Genomic DNA, 27,831 nt, shown 5'->3' with positions numbered 1-27,831 from the left:
ATGAGTTCGGACGCGGAGATGGCCGTTTTTGGGGAGGCTGCTCCTTACCTCCGAAAGTCTGAAAAGGAGCGAATCGAGGCCCAGAATAGGCCCTTTGACGCCAAAACATCTGTCTTTGTGGCGGAGCCCAAGGAATCCTTCGTCAAAGGAACGATTCAGAGCAAAGACGCAGGGAAAGTGACCGTGAAAACCGAAGCGGGAGCGGTAAGTAGAGAGCCTGCCATGCCGCACGTGTGACATTGCGCTGCACTTTGAAGGTTTGGTCAGTCAGTCACTTGACACTGATTGTTCTATTTCCTATTTACCAGACCCTGACGGTGAAGGAAGACCAAGTCTTCCCCATGAACCCGCCCAAGTACGACAAGATCGAGGACATGGCCATGATGACCCACCTGCACGAGCCCGCCGTGCTGTACAACCTCAAAGAGCGCTATGCGGCCTGGATGATCTACGTGAGTGTCCCTCCATGGGGTGGGGTAAAAGCCTAACACTCACACTGATGTACAATTGTGTCACAAGTATCTACTAGTCACTTGAAGTCACCAGTAGAATTACTAGTTATTATTGAGAACGTAAGGCACATCCTGAAAGCAATGCTTGATCTTCTCCCCAGGAGACAGCCTTGGCTGTCTGACTTGACCACAGCCCTGTTGATCAAACACTCTCACGCCTTCCCTTCCCTCTCCATTGCCATTGCCTAATCATCTCAAACCTAGGAAAAGATAAACACATTGTAATCTTTCAAAATGGAATTCTTAGGGATCAATTTCCATTCATTTTTACTTTCTCCCCACGTAACAGTAATTTGTTTCTGGTCCTTTCATCCTTGAGCTCCTTCCAGTGTCCCCAGGCAGCCTTGAGTCCTCTGCCCTGCTGTTCCTATCCCTGCTTTACGTTGACTGTGTTTTTCCTAGTCATTCATTAACTTCTCCATCTCTTGCATTGCCTGTGAATGTCTCAAGGAACACTGTCTCATTCATTTATGTTTTACTTTGACTGCCTTGCAGGGTCCTGGCACCACACACACACACACACACACACACACACACACACACACACACAAATATATATATGCATATATATATATATCTAATAAACATTTTGAATGGCATATATTACATATTCTTATTTTTACATAGTTTAGCTGGCACTGGTATTCAGGCTGGATGGCATCCACACAGGTCAAATGCTTACACTCCTGGTTGGTGCCAGTCCTTAACCAGTTGACAGATATCTTTTAAATCCCTGCATTGTAATCATGATGCATTTATTTGCTCTCTGTCACTCTGTAACTCAAAATATTTTACAGTGCTTCCCCATGGTGCTACATCTACATACGGTCCCATTTATTTTTGAAGGGCTTTTATCATGTTGTCTTAAGATGTTCCAAAGTCCCCAATCACCCCTTATTGCTGAATACATTTATGTTCAAATTTATAGTCTTATACATTCAAATTGTCTCAATTCTGCAGAGGAAATGTAGTCCCATCTCTTTCAAACACCAAAAATGTCTCATTTTTAGAAGTCCACACTTTAAATCAAATGGATAGACATGACTTTAGTGTCCCTGCTGTGTGAAAACTTCAAGTCCCAGGGGAAGCAGTAGGAACTCTGAATTGGTCATTCCCTCAAAGATGTTGCTATCTGCCAGTCTTCAGTTTCCACACTAATTCCAGAAAAAGAAATGTACTCATGGAAAGTACTTCTTTTTCTTAAAACCCCACTAAGTGAGCAGAACAGACAAGAAGGGCCCTTGGGTAGTCATTTCCTCTTTGCTTACACAGACCTACTCTGGCCTCTTTTGCGTCACCGTTAACCCCTACAAGTGGCTGCCGGTGTACAACCCCGAGGTGGTGGCGGCCTACCGAGGCAAAAAGCGCCAGGAGGCCCCACCCCACATCTTCTCCATCTCTGATAATGCCTACCAGTTCATGTTGACAGGTGAGTAACTTGGCTATTTTGTATGTGCCTAATCTTTTCCCGCAGACCCCTAAAGAGAGTCTCAAATCAATTATATCAAACCACTTGAGATGATCCCTTCTCACAGAGGCTTGTGTGACATAGCATAGAACAGCTTCTGAGCTCTTTGATGTGTAAAGGTCAATAGAGGTTACCTGCTGGGAGACTTAGGAACACAAAAATACAAGCATCCCTGTGCAGATGCACACACATGCACACAAATACGCAGCAATGCATACAAACCCATTCTCTGTTATCAGAAGGCAAGAAGCAGGAGAACAAGCTTTGCTTCTGTGGTTTTCTCCTTAATATCATGGATTGTGACCAACAGTACAAAGGGTACTGCCTTTGCCAGAACCAACCAGTCAGATTTTAAGGAGTATCTGGCATTATGACTTTCCATTGTGACTACTTCTCTGGCGATTGGCTCAGCTAGGTTGACCTCAAGTACTTGTGGCCCCATTGGGAATGGCCTGGAGAATTCATTAGGCAGATTAAAACATCCAATAAATTCTTGCTTCCACTTAAAACTATTCTGAAACCACAATACTGTCAAGGCTCCTGCCTTTGCCTCCTGTTACTCCTCACACATCAAAACATTGCCAGTGTCGGAGCCTCATCAGGCCTTTGGCCCACCATGAATGAGTCTCTAACTTAATGTGTCATTTAAAGGGGATGGGAAGGCCAGGTCTAGTTTAAATATGAATTTTGTGGTAGAATATTAGGAAGAAAGCTTTGTGCCTCAGTAAAACGCAGCCCTGTCGCCACCCCTTTGACCAAGGTTTCTCAGCCTTTTTCTTCATCAGAGAACTTTTTTCCTCCTTGAATGAAACATCTGGGAAGATGTAAGAGTGGTGGTTGTTGGTGTAAATGGGTTCACGTGTGATAAGTAGGGGAGCAGAAGAGAGAGAAACTGGAAGATGTTAGGCCAGTGTGTACCAGGCCCTAAGGCAGCTCAACTGAGAAATAAAAATTTCACGCCCTTAGACTATTTCTAGCCATTTACAATTGGGTTCGAAATGACATTAAGTGCCCGCATTTTCTCTTGTAGACCGGGAGAATCAGTCAATCCTGATCACGTAAGTAGGTTTCCATGCTTCTTTTCATGGTTGTGGAAGTTGCTAGATGAGGCGACTCCTCTGATTGTTTTGATTTGACAGTGGAGAATCCGGGGCCGGGAAGACTGTGAACACCAAGCGTGTCATCCAGTACTTTGCAACAATTGCAGTCACTGGGGACAAGAAGAAGGAGGAGGCTCCCACTGGCAAAATGCAGGTGGGTCTGATTGTCCCAGAGTCCAGGCTCTTTTGGGGGGGGATCTCAGGCTAGAAGTTCCTGAACCTGAGATGTAAGGACTGATCTTTTCCTTGCAGGGAACCCTGGAAGATCAGATCATCAGCGCCAACCCCCTGCTGGAGGCCTTTGGCAACGCCAAGACTGTGAGGAATGACAACTCCTCTCGCTTTGTGAGTCTCTTGTCCACTATTGATACTGTTAAATATTTTATTTTCAATTTTGACAATAACTGCATATATTTATGGGAAACAATGGAATGTTTTAATATATTTTATAGATCATGAGCTAATTAATCCAAGCTAATTAACACAGTATTGCCTCCTATATTATCTTCATAAATTCTAAACTCAAAGATAAAAACCCTTCTACTTGTAAAATAGAAGATAGGCATTTTATTCCTGTTGCAAGTAGTCTCCGGCAAGGTTTAAAATTAAAACAGTATTGTCCCAAGTGTTTTGAACATTTTCAACCATTTGATGTTATTGTAAACAAAGTAGACATATTAGTTTTCCTTTCAAGGGTAAATTCATCAGAATCCACTTTGGCACCACGGGGAAACTGGCATCTGCTGACATTGAGACATGTGAGTGTTGTCTGCAGCGCCATTCTGTTCTGAGGTCTGCTAACATCGCTGACAGCCAAACCCGCACACCAGGTCAGCTTTTACAGTTTCCTGCTGGCTATCTGCTTTCTTCTAGATCTGCTAGAGAAGTCCCGGGTCACTTTCCAGCTCAAGGCGGAAAGGAGCTACCATATTTTCTATCAGATCACATCCAACAAGAAGCCAGAGCTGATTGGTAAGGAATGCCATTCCTTTCTGAAGTCACCACACCACACCACACTTGTCAGCACTCAACCTAAAACTCTGTGCTTAAATTTTACTGAGTTTTTTTTTAAATTTTCATTAAAAAATAACTTTATAAGGTTGATTATATAACTCAGATCTGAGCTCAAGTTCAGTCTCCAGTATTAAAAAAGAGGAAGCTATGTAAGTTTGTTAAAATTTGTATTTGCTTATCATAAAAATTCTTAAGGAAGCAAAGGAGAAGCGAAAAACTATCTCCAATTTCTGTGAAATAACCATATGAACACCCAGATAAACATCATCCTATTCACTTTCTATACTTATATCATTATGTATGGATAAATGCATAAAATTTACACAGTTGAAGTTATGGTAACTTTTAAGGCTTTAGTTTGCTTCCATTTCTGATTTTTAAATACCATGACAAAGACTATACTAGTTTAATGTAATCTTTATTCTTTGAAAATTTCATATGTGCATACCATTTGTTATATTGTAGCAATGTTTAAAAACTAGTCATTGACAGGGAATATTATGACATCATCTTCAAGGTACTTAGTACATGTCAATCATCCTTCACTCTCTTATTATGAATCTGAAAATCTTCTGCTTTGATGAAGACAGTGGCTGTGCTCATCTCTGCTCTTTTCCATGTGCATAGAAATGCTGCTGATTACCACGAACCCATACGATTACCCATTTGTCAGCCAAGGGGAGATCAGTGTGGCCAGCATTGATGACCAGGAAGAACTGATGGCCACAGATGTAAGTAGAACCCAAAACAATGCTTGGGATCACTGTGCAGGGTCAGTGATGTGGTTCACTCTGATAACTATTCAGAGTCTCTAGAAGAAACAGCCAAGAAAGAGTTGAGGGTGCTAAACAAACACTGGACCCCCGGACCCCTGGGGTTAGATGCTTTCCCTCACCAGGCTTTTATGATTCATCACTCCAGAGTTTGCCAAAGTCCTTGCTGACTTTGAAGCGCGACTTCTCAAAATAATAAGAGTCTGAGGTTGACCATGTTTTCGCCTAAGCTTCTTTTTGACTCATGTGGTGACACACACCTATAACCTCATTGCTCCAGGGAGCATCCTCTCCATGCCCTTCTCTCCAGAAGTGCTGGTGTGGTTTCCTCAGGGTAACCAGTTCGTCGTGAGCGATGGGAACGCGAACCATAAATAGCAGATCATAACCTAACAGTTATCATCTTGATTTCATTGGCAGAGTGCTATTGACATTTTGGGCTTCACTAATGAAGAAAAGGTCTCCATCTACAAGCTCACGGGAGCTGTGATGCATTATGGGAACATGAAGTTCAAGCAGAAGCAACGTGAGGAGCAAGCTGAGCCAGATGGCACTGAAGGTACAGCTGCGTCTTCCACCTGACGTCACGCTTCTTCTGAAACTCACACCCTGAACACGTTACCCTGAGTTTTCCTAGGAAGGCACACTCGCATTTTAGATCTGAGCTTCACAGAGCACTTAAATGATACGCTTTGTAAAACAGAAACACTAAAGCAGAAACACGATTTGGGGCAGTCAAGGTCTTGAACTCAGTGAGATTTTTAAAAAGACTATCAAAAATATACTGAAAACACTGTACAACATGCATGAAGATTATTATTATTATTATTATTTTAAGAAAACGGACTTCTTTGGGCCCTAATACCATTGTATCCACCCTTTCTTTTAGTGGCTGACAAGGCTGCCTATCTTCAGGGTCTGAACTCTGCTGACCTGCTCAAAGCCCTGTGCTACCCCAGGGTCAAGGTCGGCAATGAGTACGTCACCAAGGGCCAGACTGTAGAGCAGGTAAATGCCTAATTAAAAACCACCACACTGGATGAGAGCACTGTACATTCCTCATGTAATTTTAAGAGTTCTATCTTCATCTTTCAAGGTGACCAACGCAGTGGGCGCCCTGGCCAAGGCCATGTATGAGAAGATGTTCCTATGGATGGTCACCCGCATCAACCAGCAGCTGGACACCAAGCAGCCCAGGCAGTACTTCATTGGCGTCTTGGACATCGCTGGCTTTGAGATCTTTGATGTGAGTTGCTTGATTGATGGAGCAGCTTTATAGCAATGAATATATTACTAAGATTTTCTGAGTATCAGGACCCTTTCTTGCCTTTGTCTGTGATATGAAGACTTAAAGGAGATTTGCTTGTCGCCTACTAATCATTTCCTGTAGTAAACGACAAACAACACATGTGATGAGGACCCTGCAGGATGGAAAGAGCTTGAATGTGGAAGAGGAGCGGCTCTAAAACTCCCAAGATGTAAAGGAAGCTGACATTAAATAGCAGAGTGAAACTTAGTAACGCATAATACGCTCTGAGTATACAGTGCAGAAATCACCGAGAGACACTTAGGGAGATAATAAAGGCTGAGAAAGGCTTGATAATTTAGAATCATCATTAATTAAATGCAATTAAAATTTAATGCTTGTTAATGTAATATCACGAAATAAAAATTTCTATTTGATCATGAAATACATTTCCCTGCTCATAGCTTTTTAAAAGTTTATCTCTTGTCTAATTATTATAATAAAACTTGGCTTTTACAGAAAATATAGAAAAGCAAGGAAAAGGGGTCTAATCTAAATAGATCTAGTTCATTTGCTATTTGGTAGGGTTTTTAAAGATAAAAAAGCATGATGTTATATTATACGTGGTCTCTTGTGTCTTGTTTATTGTTTTTGTTTCACACTAAATAACAGTTGCTAATCACTTAAAACTCTGACCATAGTGATGTTCCTGCAATATAGGCTATGAACCAGCTTGTTTTTTTTTTTCTTTTTTTTTTTAGGGATTGAGAGTTTGCTCTTAGATGAGGCCTCTGGAAGTCAGGGGGTAACTGGAATAAACCTAGGGAGATTAAGTAGAAACTCAGGAAAACTGTGTAAAGTTTAAGAAAATAAAAAAAAGAAAAGAAAAAAATAGAATTAATGCCGACTTAAGATTTTCTATAAAACAGCAATGAACAGTGACTTCCATGTGCCCCAAACCTTCCATGCTTATTTTCCATTGTAAAAGAGACTCTCCTGACCAATGATGTGGGTACTACATTCTAAAATGCCTACTTAACTTCAGAGACAAATACGCATATCTATTTATTTAGTTCAACAGCCTGGAGCAGCTGTGCATCAACTTCACCAACGAGAAGCTGCAGCAGTTCTTCAACCACCACATGTTCGTGCTGGAGCAGGAGGAGTACAAGAAGGAAGGCATCGAGTGGACGTTCATCGACTTCGGGATGGACCTGGCTGCCTGCATCGAGCTCATCGAGAAGGTATCCCCCATCGTCTGCTCTGAGCCCCCTTCCCATGTATCCTGCTGCTCATACATACTCAGATACTTTTGCCTCACCTTCAATCCAGCCGATGGGCATCTTCTCCATCCTGGAAGAGGAGTGCATGTTCCCCAAGGCGACAGACACCTCCTTCAAGAACAAGCTGTATGAGCAGCATCTTGGAAAGTCTGCCAACTTCCAGAAGCCTAAGGTGGTCAAAGGCAAAGCCGAGGCCCACTTCTCCCTGATTCACTATGCGGGCACCGTGGACTACAACATCACCGGCTGGCTGGACAAGAACAAGGATCCCCTGAATGAGACTGTGGTGGGGCTCTACCAGAAGTCCTCAGTGAAAACTCTGGCTTACCTCTTCTCTGGAGCTCAAACTGCTGAAGCAGGTGAGGCCTTCAAGCCTTAACTTTCTGTAAAGTTTGAGGCTGGTGAGAGAGCCCCAGCAGAAGGTAGCGTGCCAAACCCCTCATTCCTTGAGTAGTAGGCTACACTGGAGCTTATATATTTGCGGTCACCTCCCTACTGACAGGGACCTTATCACAATGGCAAGAAAAGAACTATCAGGTTCTCAACCAAGGAAAAGCTTTGGTTTCTGTAATTCTTTCCTTTTTTTTTTTCTCCCACTATACTAAATGTGAAGCATCTGGGGATATTAAAGAAAACATAGTGACCAAATCCTGCCTTTCAGTGCTATCTTCTACTGAAGATTTTTAAGTCACTGTGTGCTAAGTATTAATGTCAGAAAGTTCACCTCTTCATGGGTAGGTGACTGCTGTTCACATCATCTCCAAACAGATAGCGAATTACAGAAAGAGGGTGTGAACTTAGTTGATAAAACAAGATTTTAAGGGGGTCCATATGGTGGGAGGATGTTCCTGGGGTGAGAGGGTTCCACTTGAGCATGGAAAACACAGAAATCTGCAGGATGGAGCCCCCTGACTCAAGAGTGTATTTGAATGACGCTCTCCTTTTCCTTCCTTAGAGGCCAGCAGCGGTGGGGCCGCCAAGAAAGGCTCTAAGAAGAAGGGGTCTTCTTTCCAGACCGTGTCCGCTCTGTTCAGAGTAAGAGCAAACTCTAGCACCTCCAATTACCTTAGGAGTTTGCCTTTAGAAGTATGAGATCACATTTTCCAGGAGACTCTAGAAAAGCACTGATATTTATGGCTTCCGTTAATATGAAATGGGAGAGATCAGTTAGACATATCTTATCTCACCTTTCTGAGCCATCACAGAATGAGGGGTACCTCTTAGGAACTCTAGTAGAACTTAATGATTCATTATTCATAATCTAATTGGGTGACAAGTACCAAAGCCAAGTACAGAAAGAATAAGAATATATCAGTAAAACTAAGGAAACCGTCCATTGTGATGGTGTAGTCCTGTAATCCTGGACATGGGAGGCAGAACCAGGAGGACTGAAAATTCGCAAACAGTCTGAGGTACACTGTGAAAATATAATAACAACAGCAAGGCCAAAACTAAACCGAACTAAACCAACATCAAAACAAGTAAGATCAATGCAACCTAGCAGCCAACCCAGCTAATGCATTGTTGCTGCTGATCTAATCAGTGGTCAATACCAAGTTTTAAAGTTATTACCTTATCCGTGGAGCTCTACAAAATGTTCAAGGTCCAAATATGGTGCAGGATTGTATTTCCTTAATGAAGAATCATCGAGTTTAGTAAAAGATAGAGGCACCATTTAATAGGTAGATAGATGTTTGGGTGGCTGAAGGTCAGGGAGGAAAGCAGGACAATGCTGGTCTAAAGGGAAAGGAAGCACACCCCTGGCATTTTTGACACACATCCCTCCTGCCAACAAGAATGCAGCAGGATGGACTGAGGACCAACATCTCAGCAGAAGCAATAGGGTCTTCTTTGGGTGAAAGCTCGTCCTCCTGTGCCAATGGCAGGGAGCTTAGGTGGTGAAGTATTTGTCTTGTAGGTGTGGAGGTCTGAGTTCAGAGTCTCAAAAGGCACATTAAAAACATCAGTATGGTGGTGTGCACCTACAATCCTACCAATGTGAGAGGCAGAAGCAGATGGATCCTTAGAAGATGCCAGGCCAACAAGCTCTGGCCAATGTGGCAAAGTTCTAGTCCAATGAGAGACCCCTGTCTCAGCCACTAGGTAGAAGACACCTATGGGCTGACACCCAGCGTTAGCCTAAAGCTCCACAAGAGTAGTATACGCGCACGCATTCACACATCTAATACACACATACACATATTCAGTAACAGCAAGAAAGAATACCGGTGATGCCGTCAGTCAAGCGAAGCCACGGGTTGATGTTACAGACATCACTGACTGCTCATCCCTCTGCTGATAGTCTGACAATGGTTTTCTGGTCTTACAGGAGAATCTGAACAAGCTGATGACCAACCTGAGGAGCACCCACCCCCACTTCGTGAGGTGCATCATTCCCAACGAAACCAAGACCCCGGGTAAGAAACCTCCCGAGTGAGGGCACAAAGCATGGCTGCCACATCTCCTTTGTTGTTATGCTCTGCTGTGAAATAAACATGCATTTCCAGGGGCCATGGAGCACGAACTGGTCCTGCACCAGCTGAGGTGTAACGGTGTGCTGGAAGGCATCCGCATCTGCCGGAAGGGCTTCCCCAGCAGGATCCTCTACGCAGACTTCAAGCAGAGGTCAGGCTCTCCAAATTATGATGTGTCTTTGATGCTTAGTATAAGCAAGTTTGACGTAAGCAGAGCAATTTAGTGAAAAGTATACCTCTAATGTTTTTAATTTGCCACAAAAGAACTAAAGATTCTGAGTCTTACAACTCTTTGAAAAGATACTATTTGCTAGGTGGTAGTGGTGCATGCCTTTACTCCCAGCACTCAGGAGGTAGAGGCAGGTGGATCTCTGTGAGTTAGTGAGTTAGGGGCCAGCCTGGTCTACAGAGCAAGTTCCAGGACAGGCCTCAAAGTTACACGTAGAAACCCTGTCTCAAAAAACAAGAACAACAAAAAAAAGAAGAAGAAAAAGATACTCTTTGAACTGGGCAATAGTAGTTCATGCCTTTAATCCTAGCACTTGGAGGCAGAGGCAGGAAAATCTCTGAGTTTGAGGCCATTTTGTTCTACAGGGTTAGCTCCAGAACAGCCAGGGCTACACAGAGAAACTCTACCTCGAAAAAATAAAATAAAAAAGAAGAAAAGAATACTATATGTTAAGCTCTGTGAAAAATGTTCACTAGATTTTTTTAAGGCTCATAGATACATAGTCCAGATTCAGGAGTTAGGAGAGCTGCCCTTCCACTGCTCTGACCCACTTAACCCTCACCACCGCTCAGCCCAGATAAGAGCTACTATGACCGCATTTTCTGACCAAATGAGTAGGGTTCAAAGAGATCAAATTAAGTGTTTAAAGTCAAAACTAATAAGTCACCAGGTTGGGATGTCGCACATAGAGCTAGCTTCAAATAGGTTACCTTCTTGATTTGTTTGATTTCAGTTCTCTCTCACAGACGAACTTCCCAGGATTCCCTAGAATAAAAGGGGGCATGTCATGGTGACAGCTCTTAGTTAAATCCCTTTTCTCCTCCCTGATATGCTGATCTTGAGAATCAAGAAAAAGTTCTGGGTGCAGGGCACTGGTCTTTGAGTCTAGAGCTGGTTGATAAAGAAAAACAGTGCTCAAGATGAAGGGCATCCAAGGTTTGTTATTAGACTTATAGGATCATTTCTCAAACCCCAAATCTCATCTACTATATTCCTTATTACTTTTATTATTAAAATATAATTACATACATCCCCTTTCCCTTTCCTTCCTCCAACTCCTCCCATGTTTCCCCTCCCCTTTTTCTTCTCAAATTCATAGATTTTTTTCTTTAATTAATAGTGTTACTATATTCACTACTCAAAATAACCAGATTTCTTGGACTTATGATCTTCCATTGAAACAAATTTATCAAACAAAAATAATACATTATATTGCATAGGCTATATACTCTTAAATGTTAACAAAATGATATAGTCCTTGAGGACAGAGTCTAATTTTTTTTTAAAAAAGGTAGGAACTGGATGGGTATGGTGGTACACACTTTTTCCCAGCACCCAGGAGGCAGAAGTGGGTGTATTTCTGTGACTTTGAAGCCAGTCTAGTCTACATAGTGAGTTCCAGGACAGCCATGGCTATATGTAGAGAGACTGGCTAAAATGAGAGAGAGAGAGACAGACAGAGACAGAGACAGAGACAGAGACAGAGAGAGAGGAACATTGAAACTATAAAGGAAGGAAAGCACAATAGATTAAAAATATATAACCAATAGGTTGAAAAAACATGCAGGTAATGTCTGTCAGTAAACAAAACAACAATTAGAAAAAGCTTTGAATTTTAAATAAATCATTTAGAATTTGGCTATTGTTTGTAAAAGAGATCTTTACAAACTACACTTACTTTAACAGATACAAGGTGTTAAACGCAAGCGCCATCCCCGAGGGACAATTCATCGATAGCAAGAAGGCTTCTGAGAAGCTCCTTGGCTCCATCGACATTGACCACACTCAGTATAAGTTTGGTCACACCAAGGTAATCCTCTCAAAATCCAGCCTCATGTCTTCCTGTCCTTTTGAACTCAGTGTGAAGTTTCTGATTTGCAACATTGCTTGCACACAGGTCTTCTTCAAAGCTGGTCTTCTGGGGCTCCTAGAGGAAATGAGAGATGACAAGTTGGCCCAGCTGATTACCCGCACCCAGGCCATGTGCAGAGGGTTCTTGGCAAGAGTGGAGTACCAGAAGATGGTGGAGAGGAGGTATAAAAATGTGTGGCTTATTCACCTCTTGTGTTTTCAGAAATACACTCAAGGTGGCTGACAGTTAGGACTTAGCTGTGGTAAGAAGACCAAAGTAAGAAGGAATAAATGAAACTTCCATGAGAAAGGGGCAGAGAACTTAAGGTCCATCAGCACTGAACATCTCCTGAGTGTCTGGGTGAGGAGTTGAGGAGTATCAAGCGTAGATATTTCTTGATCAAACAGGAGAAAATATACCAATGAGTAGGTAGAGATGAACTTTTGCCCTTCTTTTGCTAGCTATGACATGGTTTTATTAAACATCATTAAATAGGGAGCCTTGAAATGTACAGTAGTATCAAAAATGGTTTTATATAATATCTAAAACTATTTCTTCAGTTGAACCATTTCTATTATTGAAATATCATAATTTAAAAGAGGGTATTTGTGAAGAACTTTTCACAGAAAGTTACTACAGTGTCATTAAAGGAGTTGACTTCCTGGTAGTCTAATTGATGAAGGGAAAGAGCTAAAAGATGACAGAATCTGATGTCTCAGGACCAGTAATGAAAAACATTTCATGTGGCCACATATACATCCACACATATGAACAAATATGTATACACACATAAACAAGTTACATGAGACAACCTTTATCACTTGCAGTTAGGATAATTTTTCTGACCACACTGCGATGTACTTGGGGAGCTAACTACCTATATATGATGGTTAACAATTTCTAAATGGTCTAGATTAAGGTAGCTTCATAGCATAGAATGCAAAATTCACACAACATTGAAATGTAAAACTAGAGACTATCAAAGAAATCTGACTTTTAAAGTCACCTCTATCAAGGACTATGGCATTTTGCCATTTTCACTGTCCTCTGCTATCTGAGTGAGAGTCTTTGAAGTACTGATGAATAGCAATGCCTCCCAAAGGGAAGTCCTTAATTTGTGACATTGGTATCTGTTGTGCCTTATTAAAAATGTGAGATTTCATGTCCATGTTAAATACTATAAGTCTGAATTCTGGGAGTGGAATTCAAGAGTCAGGTTTTTTTTTTTTTTGATAATCTCTTTAAATCTTAACCATGTCCAAGTTGTGCAATGATGTAGAGAAATGGATGGTTACAAGTTCTTGACCATCACCATGAAATATAACTTTTCTCATCTTCAAGGTTGAATGCAAGTGAGGAATGGGGTAGGATGAAGGGGGAAGGAACCTCCAACACTCACTCCCGAGATTTACTCTTGCTTTATAGTCTGCAGAGTATCTAATTAGTAAACACTGCATTTCAGGGAGTCCATCTTCTGCATCCAGTACAACATCCGCGCCTTCATGAATGTGAAGCACTGGCCCTGGATGAAGCTCTTCTTCAAGATCAAACCCCTGCTGAAGAGCGCAGAGACGGAGAAGGAGATGGCCACCATGAAGGAGGAGTTCCAGAAAACCAAAGACGAGCTCTCCAAGTCGGAGGCAAAGAGGAAGGAACTGGAAGAAAAGATGGTGTCACTGTTGAAAGAAAAAAATGACCTGCAACTCCAAGTGCAGGCTGTAAGTTGGGGCTCTATCCTGGGTATCCCTAATTAGGATGACGTGCTGATGCTCTGACCACAACAAGGGAGATGTATAATTGGCAGGGAATCACTCATTGTAGGGAGATGGCTATCAGAGATGGCTAGAGACTTCAAATGGCCACATTTCTCTCGCTGCCCAATAAATACACCCAAACCAGTTCCGTGACAATGAGGTAGAACTGTCTGTCTTCTTCCAGCCTACACCATTTCATCAATCTACAGGATTTGTGGCTTCTTTTCAGTTTGAAGAGAGTTCTCAAAGGTGATTAACGCAAACCAAGCCCAAAGAATAAAGGGAAGACAACATGGAGAGAGATTTTTTTTTCTTTATAGCTGCCTTGAAGAACATCTTGACATACATTGGCCTCACATTACCGCACCAGACTGAATTACCGCTTGCTACTGATCTAAAAACCTCATGCCTGTTATTTCTTCCATCTCCATGGGCCGAGGCCTATTGAGCCACACCTACAATTTTACCTTACCTAATCTGTTGTGCCTTTCTCCTCACCTTTATCCCACCAAATTTATTAACTGCTCACTTCTGAATCAGCTATTGTAGGTCTCTTTTGTCAAGTTGGGGCAGTGTAATAATTCCCCCAGGCTTACAGAAGGCCCTTCTTTCTGCTTCCTTCAAATCTGCTTCCTTCAACTCCTTCCCATTCTCCCTAGGGAGTTACTCAGATCCTGCCCACACAGCTGAGTTCATGGCATGGAGCACATCACAGTCTTTTAGGCACTCAAAGGATGATGGCAGAGGCCCATTAGCACATATATATGTATATATATATATATATATATATATATACACACACACACACACACGTGTGTGTGTGTATTTCTCATTTTCTGCCCTTCCAACTCTCCTTAATTGAAAAAAGAAGTTTGTAAGAAATTTTGTTTTAAGACTTTATGCCTCGGTTTGGATTCGGGGCATCTTAAATAGGACCATTCTCTAGTACCACATAGAAAATATATCTGCACTTTCAGCATCTTGCACTTTCCCTGCACAAAAGTTTCCCCACCTGCCTCCTGCTGCTTCTGCCATAAGCTGATTTCTACACATTCCACAGCCACCCATCTCTCAAGGGCCAATCTGAAACTAATTTCATGAAAGCTTCATGGAGCCAATGTGTTAGATGTCTAATATTATGAATTATGTTTTAGATTAGGGACAGCCTATGAGAAATGGGTGTTCTCGTCTATTATAAAGCATAATGTCACAAGGAAAAGAAAACAACACAGTTCGTTTTTTCCCCACATATGCAGAATGCGTTGCACACAGTGGGTGGTTTATGAAACAAGAGTCCTTGAAAACCAAATAAATGAACATAAGAAACCCAATAGATCAACTCAAGGAAGTTAAAGTCTTATTATAGAAATATACTTGATTCTTTCTTTCTAATGCTGATTGTATTGCCGATTCCAGGAAGCTGAAGGCTTGGCCGATGCCGAGGAACGATGCGACCAGCTGATCAAAACCAAAATCCAGCTGGAGGCCAAAATCAAAGAGGTGACCGAGAGAGCAGAGGACGAGGAAGAGATCAACGCCGAGCTGACGGCCAAGAAGAGGAAGCTGGAGGACGAGTGCTCGGAGCTGAAGAAAGACATCGACGACCTTGAGCTGACCCTGGCCAAGGTGGAGAAGGAGAAGCACGCCACAGAGAACAAGGTATGAGCACTAGTGACTGCACCACATGGAGGTTCTACCGAGCAATTGGGCTGCCTTTTTGTTGAGACAACCTCTTTCTAACTCCCTAAGGTGAAAAACCTCACAGAGGAGATGGCGGGCCTGGACGAAACCATCGCCAAGCTGACCAAGGAGAAGAAGGCCCTCCAAGAGGCCCACCAGCAGACGCTGGATGACCTGCAGGCAGAGGAGGACAAAGTCAACACTCTGACCAAAGCCAAAATCAAGCTTGAACAGCAAGTGGATGATGTAAGTCGTGTATTAACAAGAATAATTTCCATCTAAAGGAACTATACATTCCTTTTGATGCGACACTATATTCATTTAGCTTGAGGGGTCCTTGGAGCAAGAAAAGAAACTTCGCATGGACCTGGAAAGAGCCAAGAGAAAACTTGAGGGTGACTTGAAGCTGGCCCAGGAATCCATCATGGACATTGAAAACGAGAAACAGCAACTTGATGAAAGGCTCAAAAAGTAAGCATGAAAAAACTGCTTAGCGCTTTGCTTCCAGTGTTGGCGATGAACAGAATTTCTATCTTGTGTTTCTTCTTTAAGGAAAGAGTTTGAGATGAGCAATCTGCAGAGCAAGATCGAAGACGAGCAGGCTGTTGGCATTCAACTGCAGAAGAAGATCAAGGAGCTGCAGGTAAGCCAAAGGCTTCCATCAGTCTAACTCATCAGGAGAAACATGACCGACCCAAGAAGCTGAGTCTGTACTTCCTGCCGCCCCCAGGCCCGCATCGAGGAGCTGGAGGAGGAAATCGAGGCAGAGAGGGCCTCCAGAGCCAAAGCAGAGAAGCAGCGCTCTGACCTCTCCCGGGAACTGGAGGAGATCAGCGAGAGGCTGGAGGAAGCTGGCGGAGCCACTTCTGCCCAGATCGAGATGAACAAGAAGAGAGAGGCTGAGTTCCAGAAGATGCGCAGGGACCTGGAGGAGGCCACCCTGCAGCATGAAGCCACAGCGGCCACCCTGAGGAAGAAGCACGCGGACAGCGTGGCGGAGCTTGGGGAGCAGATCGACAACCTGCAGCGGGTCAAGCAGAAGCTGGAGAAGGAGAAGAGCGAGATGAAGATGGAGATCGACGACCTCGCTAGTAATGTAGAGACAGTGTCTAAGGCCAAGGTACATGGTTGGAAATTGATACTAATGACTCTAATCCATGTGGACACATCAGTTTGCCTAGGACACTTTATATACATTAAAGTCACTCATTATTTGCAGTAATACAGGAATGCGAGAAAAGGCAAGCACGTCACACCATCCCACTGTTCGCAGGGACTTGAGCATAGGTCATCTGTGTTCTCCAGGTTTCCAGCTGCATAGGACAGGTTGCTCATATTTTTTATTATATGACAATGTTCTAGTACATATAAAAGTGGTGAAGTATTTTTTTAATATCCTCTTACAGATCAGACCATATAATTCTTACAGAATCATAAAATCAGAATCTAATCTTCAAAATTTTCTAATGCTATTGCACATAGCTTTATAATTTTACTTTATTTTAAGGGAAAGACATTGTCTAGATTACATAATTTATAAGATAATTTGATTTATTTGTTCAAGCCAATGTTTTTCCCTTTGTAGAAGAATTAGATACAAAGATGGTTATTCTCCCCGAGCCTCATCATTCTTTCTTTCACTCCCTCTTTCAGGGAAACCTAGAGAAGATGTGCCGCACCCTGGAGGACCAGGTGAGCGAGCTCAAATCAAAGGAGGAGGAACAGCAGCGGCTGATCAACGACCTGACGAGCCAGAGGGGACGCTTGCAGACCGAATCTGGTAATTCTCCGTCTTCGACGGTGTCTGAGCATAGAGATGAGGTAGTTAAGAATAAATGACTTGGTGATATGAGCAGCTGAGAACGTGGGTGATTCACCAGAAGGCTCGGTCTCCGCCTGCATCCAAGGTCATGACTAGTTCAAGCTCTGATCCACAAAGGTCACGAGGACTTAGCTCCAGAGCAGTTGCTGTGATCAGGAGTCACTCCAGCGGAAAGCAGGGCTTCTGTCTCAGCTCGTGTTGTTTGTTGTTGCTATTCCTGTTTGCAGTTCAGGGAATCAAACCCAGGGCCTGACACAGACTAAGCAAGTAGTCTGCCATGAAGTCATGTCCCCAGCCCTACTTATCCTTTGTTTATGTCAGCATGAACACAATCTCTGAATGCGGCAATACACATACATGCCCATCTCTAAATCACCTCTGGAAGTTCTCAGTGGGTAATGCCTCACCAGCCTGGAGTTCAATCTCCAGATCCCAGATAAAGATGGGAGGAGAGAACTGACTCCACCAAGTTGTCCCCTGACTTTCACATGTCTATTGTAGCAATCACACACACACACACACACACACACACACACACACACACACACACACACGTGCATATGTGCATGCATGTGCAAGTCTCTATCAGTAGATTTTGGATACTTTTTGGACAGCCAGTACCAAATTTTGCGTAACACTGTATAAGAAAGATGTCATAATGAGCAGGAAAAGGAATTTAAACTGTATTTACTCATCTGGATCGCTATGAACGTTTCATTAGAGCACCTAGAGATTTTGCACAGAGCCTGGAAAGGTCAGCAGATAATTTAATCATCCGAACTCTCAATCTGGGGTGCTGAGCATTAAATTTACTTCTCAAATGGGCTTCGGAATGTGTTCCTCCCTTAGAGAACAGCCGTACTGGTTCTTCTGTTTCCCAGGTGAGTTTTCGCGGCAGCTTGATGAGAAGGAAGCCCTGGTGTCTCAGTTATCAAGAGGGAAGCAAGCCTTTACTCAACAGATTGAGGAGTTAAAGAGGCAGCTTGAAGAGGAAGTAAAGGTGATTATTGATCTAAAGCTGGGGATCGAAAGCATTTTGTTCTAAGTATTGACCCTAAAAGGAGCCAGTTCCATCAGCTCTGAGGAGAGGGAATACTTAAATATCTAGTACAGTGAAGGTGTGACCATCTCCATAGGCCAAGAACGCGCTGGCCCATGCCCTGCAGTCTTCCCGCCACGACTGTGACCTGCTGCGGGAACAGTACGAGGAGGAGCAGGAATCTAAGGCTGAGCTGCAGAGGGCGCTGTCCAAGGCCAACAGTGAGGTGGCCCAGTGGAGGACCAAATATGAGACGGATGCCATCCAGCGCACAGAGGAGCTGGAGGAGGCCAAGTATGTGCCTGTTTGGGAGAGGATGGTACAGGAAACTACACATCCATGCTGCAACATTGCAGACCAGCTTCTGTTTGCCGGACTGTCACAATAATCCCTGAATAGAATGAGCACATCCCTGCCCCACTGACTTAAAATCCAGTGGAGGTAATAAATAATTGCTAACTACAGAGCTTGCTGTTCTTTGTCGAGTGCCCCGGGGCTCATTGCTGCTACTTTTCCAACTGGTTCCTCTGTAAGCCACAGTCTTTGTAGGTCTCCCACTAGTTCACTCTGGGTTCTTAGCAAGACCGTCCCTAGATACCTAGCGTTCTTGCCGAAGGAGTACCATGTTTTATTTCTCTTCATGGCACTTCCATCCTAAAGCTGTTACTAAGAAACTTCAGACTTGACTGCTGTTGATTGCTCCCACTTGTTTGTGAGCTTCCTAAAACAGGTGACATTTGTTTACTGCTGTATAGTCATGTCTGGTTCTTAAGAGCACCACAGTGAGTTTTATTGAACTATTAATCTTTAATTAATATATTATATCAATATAATTCAATTAATATATAATCTACTTAATATATACTACACATTAATTGTATAATATATAATAAAATTAATAATTATTAATATTTCATTTTCAATATTCTTCAATGTGGTGATAGTTCATATTTTTAATATGGTTTCTTCTCCCTAAAATTTATGTAATCTTCAAGGAAGAAGCTGGCTCAACGTCTGCAGGCGGCTGAGGAGCACGTGGAAGCCGTGAACGCCAAGTGTGCTTCCCTGGAGAAGACCAAGCAAAGGCTGCAGAACGAGGTGGAGGACCTCATGCTGGACGTGGAGAGGACCAATGCGGCCTGCGCCGCCCTGGACAAGAAGCAGAGGAACTTCGACAAGGTGATTCCCAAAGCATCCTCTCTCTGCTCTCCTAACCTTTCCCTCTCCATCGCACCAGCTCACTGCTCTTGGTTTTCCAGATCCTGGCAGAGTGGAAGCAGAAATATGAGGAAACCCATGCCGAGCTGGAGGCGTCCCAGAAGGAGGCCCGCTCCCTCGGCACCGAGCTCTTCAAGATGAAGAACGCCTACGAGGAGTCTCTGGATCAGCTAGAAACCCTGAAGCGAGAGAATAAGAACTTACAGCGTGAGGCCCTTTCTCTCCCAACAGTACCCATGGCTTGGAGGGGTCGCTCCTCTATGTCATGCCTTGACCACGTCCTTACATATCCCCCCTCCCATTAACAGAGGAGATTTCTGACCTCACGGAGCAGATTGCAGAAGGAGGGAAGCGTATCCATGAACTGGAGAAAATAAAGAAACAAGTAGAGCAAGAGAAATGCGAACTTCAGGCTGCTTTAGAAGAAGCAGAGGTACAGGCTGCATTCTTGGTTAATCAACATTTTCAGGGAGAATTGAGTTCACCCACAGGGTGAGGAAATAGATGCAGGAGACACGGTTATCTCTGTGTGGCAAAACTCCAGTATGCTTCTTTGTTGTCTGCTGATGTCGCCTCTCACTGTCCTTAAGGCATCTCTGGAGCATGAGGAGGGAAAGATCCTGCGCATCCAGCTGGAGCTGAACCAAGTCAAGTCTGAGATCGACAGGAAGATTGCCGAGAAGGACGAGGAGATCGACCAGCTGAAGAGAAACCACATTAGAGTCGTGGAGTCCATGCAGAGCACGCTGGATGCGGAGATCAGGAGCAGGAATGATGCCATCAGGATCAAGAAGAAGATGGAGGGAGACCTCAATGAGATGGAAATCCAGCTGAACCACTCCAACCGCATGGCTGCCGAGGCCCTGAGAAACTACAGGAACACACAAGGCATCCTCAAGGTTGGTGGCACCAAGAGATGGTGCCAGACAAGGGGGTGACTTGACCTGAGGACGCGGTGTCTCATTGATTGTTTATTGCACAGGACACCCAGCTGCACCTGGATGATGCTCTCCGGGGCCAGGAGGACCTGAAGGAGCAGCTAGCCATGGTTGAGCGCAGAGCCAACCTGCTGCAGGCTGAGATCGAGGAGCTGCGGGCCACGCTGGAGCAGACAGAGAGGAGCAGGAAGATTGCAGAGCAGGAACTGCTGGATGCCAGTGAGCGCGTGCAGCTCCTCCACACCCAGGTGGGGTTTTGTGCAAAGACTTCCCAGCAGTAAATGCTTATGCTTAAGCATCTCAGAACGTAAAAGCCCGAACTTTTCATAAGAAAACCAGGTTTTAACTTCTGCCAAATTTCACTGTTACTGAGAAGTTTCACACTGTTTTATGTTAGCAATCGTTATTGATTCTCTCTCTAGAACATTTTAAGGGTGCCTGCACTCTACTATATCAGCATACCTATTCATGCTTACTAGCCACATTGGTATTTTTATTGTGAAGGAATGGCATCTTCCAAGCATCTGTTGTAACGTTAGTTATGCGCAAGGATGGTCTGATTGGTAAATGACAACTATAAAATCATAAAGCTGTCTCATCTGCCTCTAATGCACACGAAGATGCTGACTATTCTGCAGCCTTTCTATCTTTCTCTATGGACAACCGTGGTCTAGAACAGAATTCTTTAGTGTTGAAGGGCATTTCTTTTACTTACAATTTTTTAATGTTACATTTTTTCAAGAAGTAACTGCCACTAAGTGCTTTGGTAACATCAGAAAGTGTAACTCTTCTTTTTAACCAGAACACCAGCCTCATCAACACCAAGAAGAAGCTGGAGACAGACATTTCCCAAATGCAAGGAGAGATGGAGGACATCGTCCAGGAAGCCCGCAACGCAGAAGAGAAGGCCAAGAAAGCCATCACTGATGTGAGCAGAGGGCAAGACGGAGGTGATGAACCCGAATCCCGCTGGGCCTTGTCAGCCCTTACCTAACTCCGTTTTATCATTCACTAGGCCGCCATGATGGCAGAGGAGCTGAAGAAGGAGCAGGACACCAGCGCCCACCTGGAGCGGATGAAGAAGAACATGGAGCAGACAGTGAAGGACCTGCAGCTGCGTCTAGATGAGGCTGAGCAGCTGGCGCTGAAGGGTGGCAAGAAGCAGATCCAGAAACTGGAGGCCAGGGTGGGTCCCTGTGTTTGTTCTTTCCCACATGTTCCCAGTGCCTCACTGGAACAAAATTCTTCAGAGCTTTCCCTTTTGTAGGTGCGTGAACTGGAGGGCGAGGTTGAGAGTGAGCAGAAGCGGAATGTGGAGGCCGTCAAAGGTCTGCGCAAACACGAGAGGCGAGTGAAGGAGCTCACTTACCAGGTAGGCAGTGGTCCTTAGCAACTACTGCCCCTCCAGATGTGTGAGATACTCACAGTGGTAGCACGTGCTTTGGGAGTAATGCCCTGTGGTTCTTACAATCTTGCAGACAGAAGAAGACAGGAAAAATATTCTCAGGCTTCAGGATTTGGTGGATAAACTCCAGGCAAAAGTGAAATCTTACAAGAGACAAGCGGAGGAGGCTGTGAGTATCTTTAGGGGAGGGAAGAGCGAAGTCCTTGGATTGAGAAAAGTTACCAAATAATTTGATTTGCTGCCTCATTTAGTATTATACGTCATTTTCTACATACAGAATCTGTACTTCAGGACTGTGCACATCTTTGTACTTTTTCCTTATTGCTTCTAGTAATAATAGCTTGATTTTAAGGGAAAACCCCAGCTTCCAAAGGAAACCCGCAAAAAAATTAAAAGCAGAAACAATACAGGTTGTTCTCTGAGGGACAAAACAATACAGAGATAAGAAATATACCAGAACTGCCCAGACTCCTAACCACTAACGAGCAAACTGAAAAATAATTCTTGGAGACTGGAGAGATGGCTTAGCAGTTAAGAAGCCTGGTTGCTCTTCCAGGGACCTGTGCTCAGTTCCCAGCACCCATAGCCATCTGGAACTCTAGTTCCAGGGGACTTGACACCCTCTTCTGGCCTCTGTAGGTCCCAGGCAAACAAGTCGTTCACAGATTTGCATGCAGGAAAAATATCCTCACACATAAAAAAAAAGTAAAAAAATAACTCAGGATGAAATATACATTAGAAAAGCATGATTGCCAGATAATTATTTATTGTAAATAAAATTACAAATAAGGTGCAACTTTTAAAAATATATATTGGAATACTAAAATTACTTAGAGGGCTAATCCATTGCTTTCTGAGTTTTTAGCATTAATCAAAAATAAAAATAAGCAAATAAATTCATATCCAATCTAGAAATTAATACTAATAACACAAATGGAAGCAAAAAGTTCTGATAAAATAAAGGTAGGAATTAACTGATTTGAGTGTGCTATTTCCTAATTTGACATTTTAATAGTACCTAATAGCTTTGGAGAATTAATAAAACAAATACATTTATAGCTTGCTTAATGAAGAAAATTAGAGGAAATGCAAATAGAACATCAGTAATAAGAAGGGAAACATGCCTTGTCCATAGAGGAGTGTTTTTAGTGTAGTGTCTTTAGTTTTAGTGAGTGGAGATCAGAAAGAAACTGACCATTTTTTTTTTTTTTCTGAAGAACATGTGTTACCCTGCTACTGTTGAAAAGGACCCAGGTCCGGATAGGTCTTTCAAAATTTCAAGGGACAGATAATCCTCAGCTATGCGAGCTGTTCAAGAGCAATGAGAAAAAGAGGCGAAGCTTTCCAATTCACATTACAAAGCTCGCATAACCCTCATACCAAAGCCCGTCCAAGGGAGGACGGGGAAAGAAATGAAGGCAGCTTTACTCCTGACTGCCATCACAGCACAGGCGCATTACCAAATACTAAAACCCCCTCAGCACTAAAAGCCGTACTTAACTGAAGGAATTGTCTATCAGTGGATAAATAGGCGTAAGTCCTACAATGTAACAATGTTTTCATCAGGAATCTGGCCATACAATCAAAATCAGAAGGAAACAACCACTTTGTGCCAAAATGATTGCAGTAAACATCAACGGACATTTTCAGTGTTTTGAATGACTATTAAATCATCCTTAATATGATAAGGAATAACTAATTTCAGTTAACAATTACCACCTAACAGCTAGCATTAATCAGCTGGCCTTTTCATGTTCTTGACTTCTCTGATGTCCTTTCCCCCCTCCTTTATGGCATATGTCAATTCAGATATTTTGGTTGTGAGGGCTAGAGAGATGCTTCAGTCACTAAGAGCACTAGCTGCTCTCCCAGAGGATCTGAGTTTGGTTCCCAGCACCCATGTCAGGCAGTTAACAACAAACAACCCATAACTCCAGCTCCAGGAGATCCAAACCCTTTTCTGGTCAAGAGTGTTTACATACACACACGAAAACAAACAGACTGACAGACACACACGCAAATAAGATCCTTACAAAAAGATATTTTGGTTGAAAAATGGAAATGAGATGATTTTGGGACCCCAATCTTGAATCATAAAATTACTTTCATTGGTAAGCAGGATCTCGATCTTGCAAAGGGTATGATGCCAACTCCTGTTTCTGCCAGTCTACAGGGCTTAGAAAGATTACAGCATGGGTTTATTATGATTCTGTTTCTATTCTCAGGAGGAGCAGTCCAACACAAATCTATCCAAATTCCGCAAGCTCCAGCATGAACTGGAAGAAGCCGAGGAGCGGGCTGACATCGCAGAGTCCCAGGTCAACAAGCTGCGGGTGAAGAGCCGCGAAGTTCACACGAAAGTCATAAGTGAAGAGTGAGCGAGTCCGTCCCAATGCTGTGGGATGGCTGAAGAGAGGCACAAAATGTGGAGCCTTTGGTCATGTCCACATAGGATTCTGTCCCATCCTATTGAAAGGAAATAAAGAACCCAAGTTCTTTTGCAAACAGCATCCTTAGGCTGGCCCTGTCTTTTGTCACCTTCCTAAAGCAGTGTCAGAGTTTGAAAACTCTTAGGCTGTTTAATAGTCACAGTCAAGCTGCTATTAAGAAATATGCACACATTCACATGTGTCTTTGGTTTATCGAGGCATTTTAAGTTGATAAAGGTGTCACCTTTCAAGAAAGCCTGTCCCAGTGAGTAGAACTCTAGAAGTCATCCCTATTTCTTCTTAGTTGTCCCTGGTATCTTGGTATTGTCACATCCCAGGTAGCCTCTACATCCCTGAACACAAACCCAGTTTTTCAGATCTAGGCAAATAATGGTGCTAAGGCTATTTCTAGAGAGATAATTCACACTAACCATGCCACTGGTTCTCCTTGTTTAATAACTGCATACAGAAAACAAACACCAAATGTTCTTCACTATCACATGAAAACTCTTCCAACATTACTATTAATACCACGAATATATAATTAATACTACAGTATATGTATGGGTCTTCTGTATGATGATATCAGTTGGAAATAACTCTTTCTTATAAAAGCTGTAGGTGCCTATTAAATCTGGGTACATAGAAAACATTATTCTTTAAGTTATAATTTGGTATCGATAAGCTATGTGCCTATGCTTTGCATTCTTTAGAGCCTCCTCTGTAATCATATGAAGAGCCTAAAATCAAAGGCTAAGAGACCAGACCAAAAGTCTCAAAGCAGTTTACTCAAATGCATATAAAAACAGACGTGACAGCTATCTAGATTATTGAGGCATTTTCCTAGAAGATTAAAGTTTTAGAACTGGAGGCAGCTTTGATGCATGGCCAAAAACACAGCATTCCTAGACAGCATCCGGTAAAAGCTAAATGCTAACCTCCCATCTGAGCCGAAAGCAGAAGTGTCTTGGCTTCAGTGGCAAGTCTGAGGCTGATTTCAATCAGGCACGTGGAGGTAGCTTATCAGGGAAACCGGTTTGCACTGGTCTTAGGAAGAGCATAGGATTGCTCTCCTGGCTGTTTTGGCCTCTCTTTCATCCTCCCCTCCTCCACTTTACCCATAATTGTTTCAGTATTTTATAACTTGGTAGTAACAACAATAACAACAACAACAATAACAACAACAACAACAAAAGGCCTTGCTTTCTCCTCCCTGGAAAGATTTTTCAGAGTAGATCCAAAGTCCATCTTAAAATTCCCATCAAATCCTATTCGTAGAATTATGACAACATTCGCTCTGAGAACTGTTAGTTGCCTTTCACGGGTACCCAATAAAGAGACAGATAAGAAGCAAAGTGATGTACCTGACGGAGCAAAGCAGCTAATAGTAGGCTGGGAACGTTCCTGCTGGATGGTTGCGCTGCCCTTCAAACCCCTTCTTGGTGCCTTCAATGAATCCACTCTAGACAGAGAAGTGTCACCAGCGGGTGTGCTGAGCTCACATCAATTGCCCAAGTCTAAACTGCTGGGTGACTTGTGGGACTCTCCTCTATTCTTTGAACTTGGTTGCTTTGTTCGAAAAATGAGAAATGCGGATCGCACAGTCCCTTGCAGTAATAAAATCATATGACCACCACAACCTGCATCTCTAGGTATCTACTTTCACGTGGCAGCTTGTTTTACCTCATTAGTGGAATAGAGCTGAGTGCCAAACAAGACCCTGGGGGCTCGGTCTCAGTCACGCAATGTTAGCTATGAGAGAGGTGCAAGGCTACTCAGACAGCAAAGCAAACAAGCATTAAAACAGGGAACAATGTTCAGGTGTTGTTTGTAAATATGCACCAAGGTAGCTGCTGGGGAAGGCAAACTCATTGGCATGTGTGGTCAAACATTTCTGGTTTATAATATTTCCTCATGTACATCACGTACTTCATAGAGGAAGCAGGGCTTCACAGGCAACTTGATTTCTCTTTTCTTAATGAGAGAATGGCTGTGTGGCTAGGCAGCCGGTTGGGGATGGGTCTCTCTCTAGTGGGAAGGGGGATGACCTGACAATGAGTCAGAGGTAGCTGACCACAGGGAAACAAAAGCAGCTGTCTCTTTGGCTGTTCTTCCTCAACCAGATTTTGAAATTAAGCTTTGAAGCATCCTTCAAAAAGGACAATGGATTGTAAAAACAAACAAACAAACAAACAAACAAACAAACAACAAACAAACAATCCTGTCTTCTTGAAAGGAAGCAGCGGTGTTTCAGCGACACTCGGTAAGCCGCGGAAAGTTTCCTCTGTGGTGTAGTATTGCAATTGTGTGGGCAGCTGAGAGCCTTCCCACAGGGCACTCGGTGAAACACAAGAGCTCCAGGCAACAAAGTCCAGGGATTCCAGAACTCAGCAGTCTTTAAAACAACACCTTACATTATTCCAAGGACGGATCATTTTCCTACCACCAACAACTCAAATTATTTATAGGAGATTGGTTCATATACTTAACCCAATGTGAGAGGAAATCTTTCTAATTATATCCAAACATCTTTAATATGAAGGGAATTAGGCTTGGAGACCTTCATTGCCAAAAACACGTTTTGCCAAATATGTTTTAAGAAAGAGGAGGAGGTTACGTGTTTTCCATATTTGATCCTATAAAAGTACCCTTGGTATGAGAATGACTTGTCTTTCCTCATAAAGCCTCAAGGTAAGAGTCTGTGAGGACAGGGCTCTGTGTGGACGGGAAGGGATGCCTGGCTGCTAGCGTGCATGCCACACATCCTGGCTCCCGCTGCCCCTGGCAGGCCTTCCAGAGAAGCACCAACTTACTCCGTTGCAATTGTAATTAGATGTTGTGGTCTTCCCAGTCATTTCCTGGGTTCCTCACATAAGAACTGTGCTCTGATTGGGAGTCACTAGCACTTACTCAGAAGACATTTGCTTTTTTTTTTATTTACAGTCCTGACCCACTCTCCAGGTTGCAGCACTCAAGGTAAGGCCTTTTTATTTATTTATTTTTCTTTTAATTCCTTTTGGAGTGCAAGGAATCTTCTTTAGCATTTGTAAAGTGTCTCTTGGGGTTGAAGAATGAAAAGCATTTCAATGTCTTGGCTGACCCTGCTTTCTACTGAAAATCTCCCAGGGGGTTTAGGAAACTAGATCTCATTAATCCAGACCCTTTGCAGTGTCTGCGTGGCTTCCTCAGAGTCTTGGGGGTTCGTGCGTGAGGTTTTTCTCTGTCCAGTTCTGTAGTTTGTCTTGTAAGTGATGACAGCATGCAGTGCCACACAGTCTACTCATTTCAGAGGAGAAGCGTAAGCATCCTACGTTCCAGCTTTTAGCACTAATTAATAAGAACGGTGAGCTGGTGTCTACATGGGTAGGTAGAACATCTCAACCCTTGCCTTACCAAAGCATAAGCCTGCGTAATGCCTCGTGACCTGTCAAGTAAAATTCAAGTGGTGAGGAAAAGGCTTCAGCGAGACAAAGCACTTTAATTTTGATATACCAGTTATTGTGGTTTGAATGGAGAAATGGGGAAAAGTTTACCCAAAGGCGCTTTCCCAGGAAAGGTATCTTTTGAAATTAGAATACAGATTCTATATGAAGAC

At 43.1% G+C, this 27,831-nt stretch overlaps 1 protein-coding gene across 3 annotated transcripts; it reads left to right on the top strand.

Annotated features, from left to right (window-relative positions):
* LOC119813677 (myosin-2) lies at nt 1–24,185 on the top strand. Of its 3 annotated transcripts, none has more exons than XM_038329083.1 (38): nt 1–204; nt 309–452; nt 1,785–1,941; nt 3,011–3,038; nt 3,120–3,234; nt 3,333–3,425; nt 3,775–3,838; nt 3,954–4,052; nt 4,722–4,825; nt 5,288–5,426; nt 5,757–5,875; nt 5,964–6,113; nt 7,187–7,357; nt 7,446–7,745; nt 8,354–8,431; nt 9,726–9,813; nt 9,904–10,021; nt 11,786–11,909; nt 11,997–12,133; nt 13,414–13,669; nt 15,122–15,364; nt 15,455–15,631; nt 15,711–15,856; nt 15,938–16,028; nt 16,116–16,505; nt 17,039–17,165; nt 18,089–18,207; nt 18,344–18,540; nt 19,242–19,425; nt 19,506–19,671; nt 19,773–19,897; nt 20,055–20,363; nt 20,447–20,650; nt 21,205–21,330; nt 21,418–21,588; nt 21,670–21,774; nt 21,881–21,976; nt 24,033–24,185. In XM_038329083.1, exons 1-38 carry the CDS (start codon nt 1–3, stop codon nt 24,183–24,185), a joined length of 5,817 nt encoding a protein of 1,938 aa, XP_038185011.1. The 3 variants fall into 3 exon arrangements, with proteins under 3 accessions (XP_038185011.1, XP_038185010.1, XP_038185009.1); XM_038329082.1 differs by having other exon boundaries at nt 7,446–7,751; XM_038329081.1 differs by having other exon boundaries at nt 7,446–7,755; nt 8,352–8,431.
* The last annotated feature ends 3,646 nt before the right edge of the window (nt 24,186–27,831 follow it).

Source organism: Arvicola amphibius, chromosome 4, assembly GCF_903992535.2.
Source record: "Arvicola amphibius chromosome 4, mArvAmp1.2, whole genome shotgun sequence".
In the NCBI taxonomy this organism is placed as follows: domain Eukaryota; kingdom Metazoa; phylum Chordata; class Mammalia; order Rodentia; family Cricetidae; genus Arvicola; species Arvicola amphibius.
Note: the sequence above shows the minus strand (reverse complement) of the source record. Positions and strands in the feature narration are given on the sequence as shown.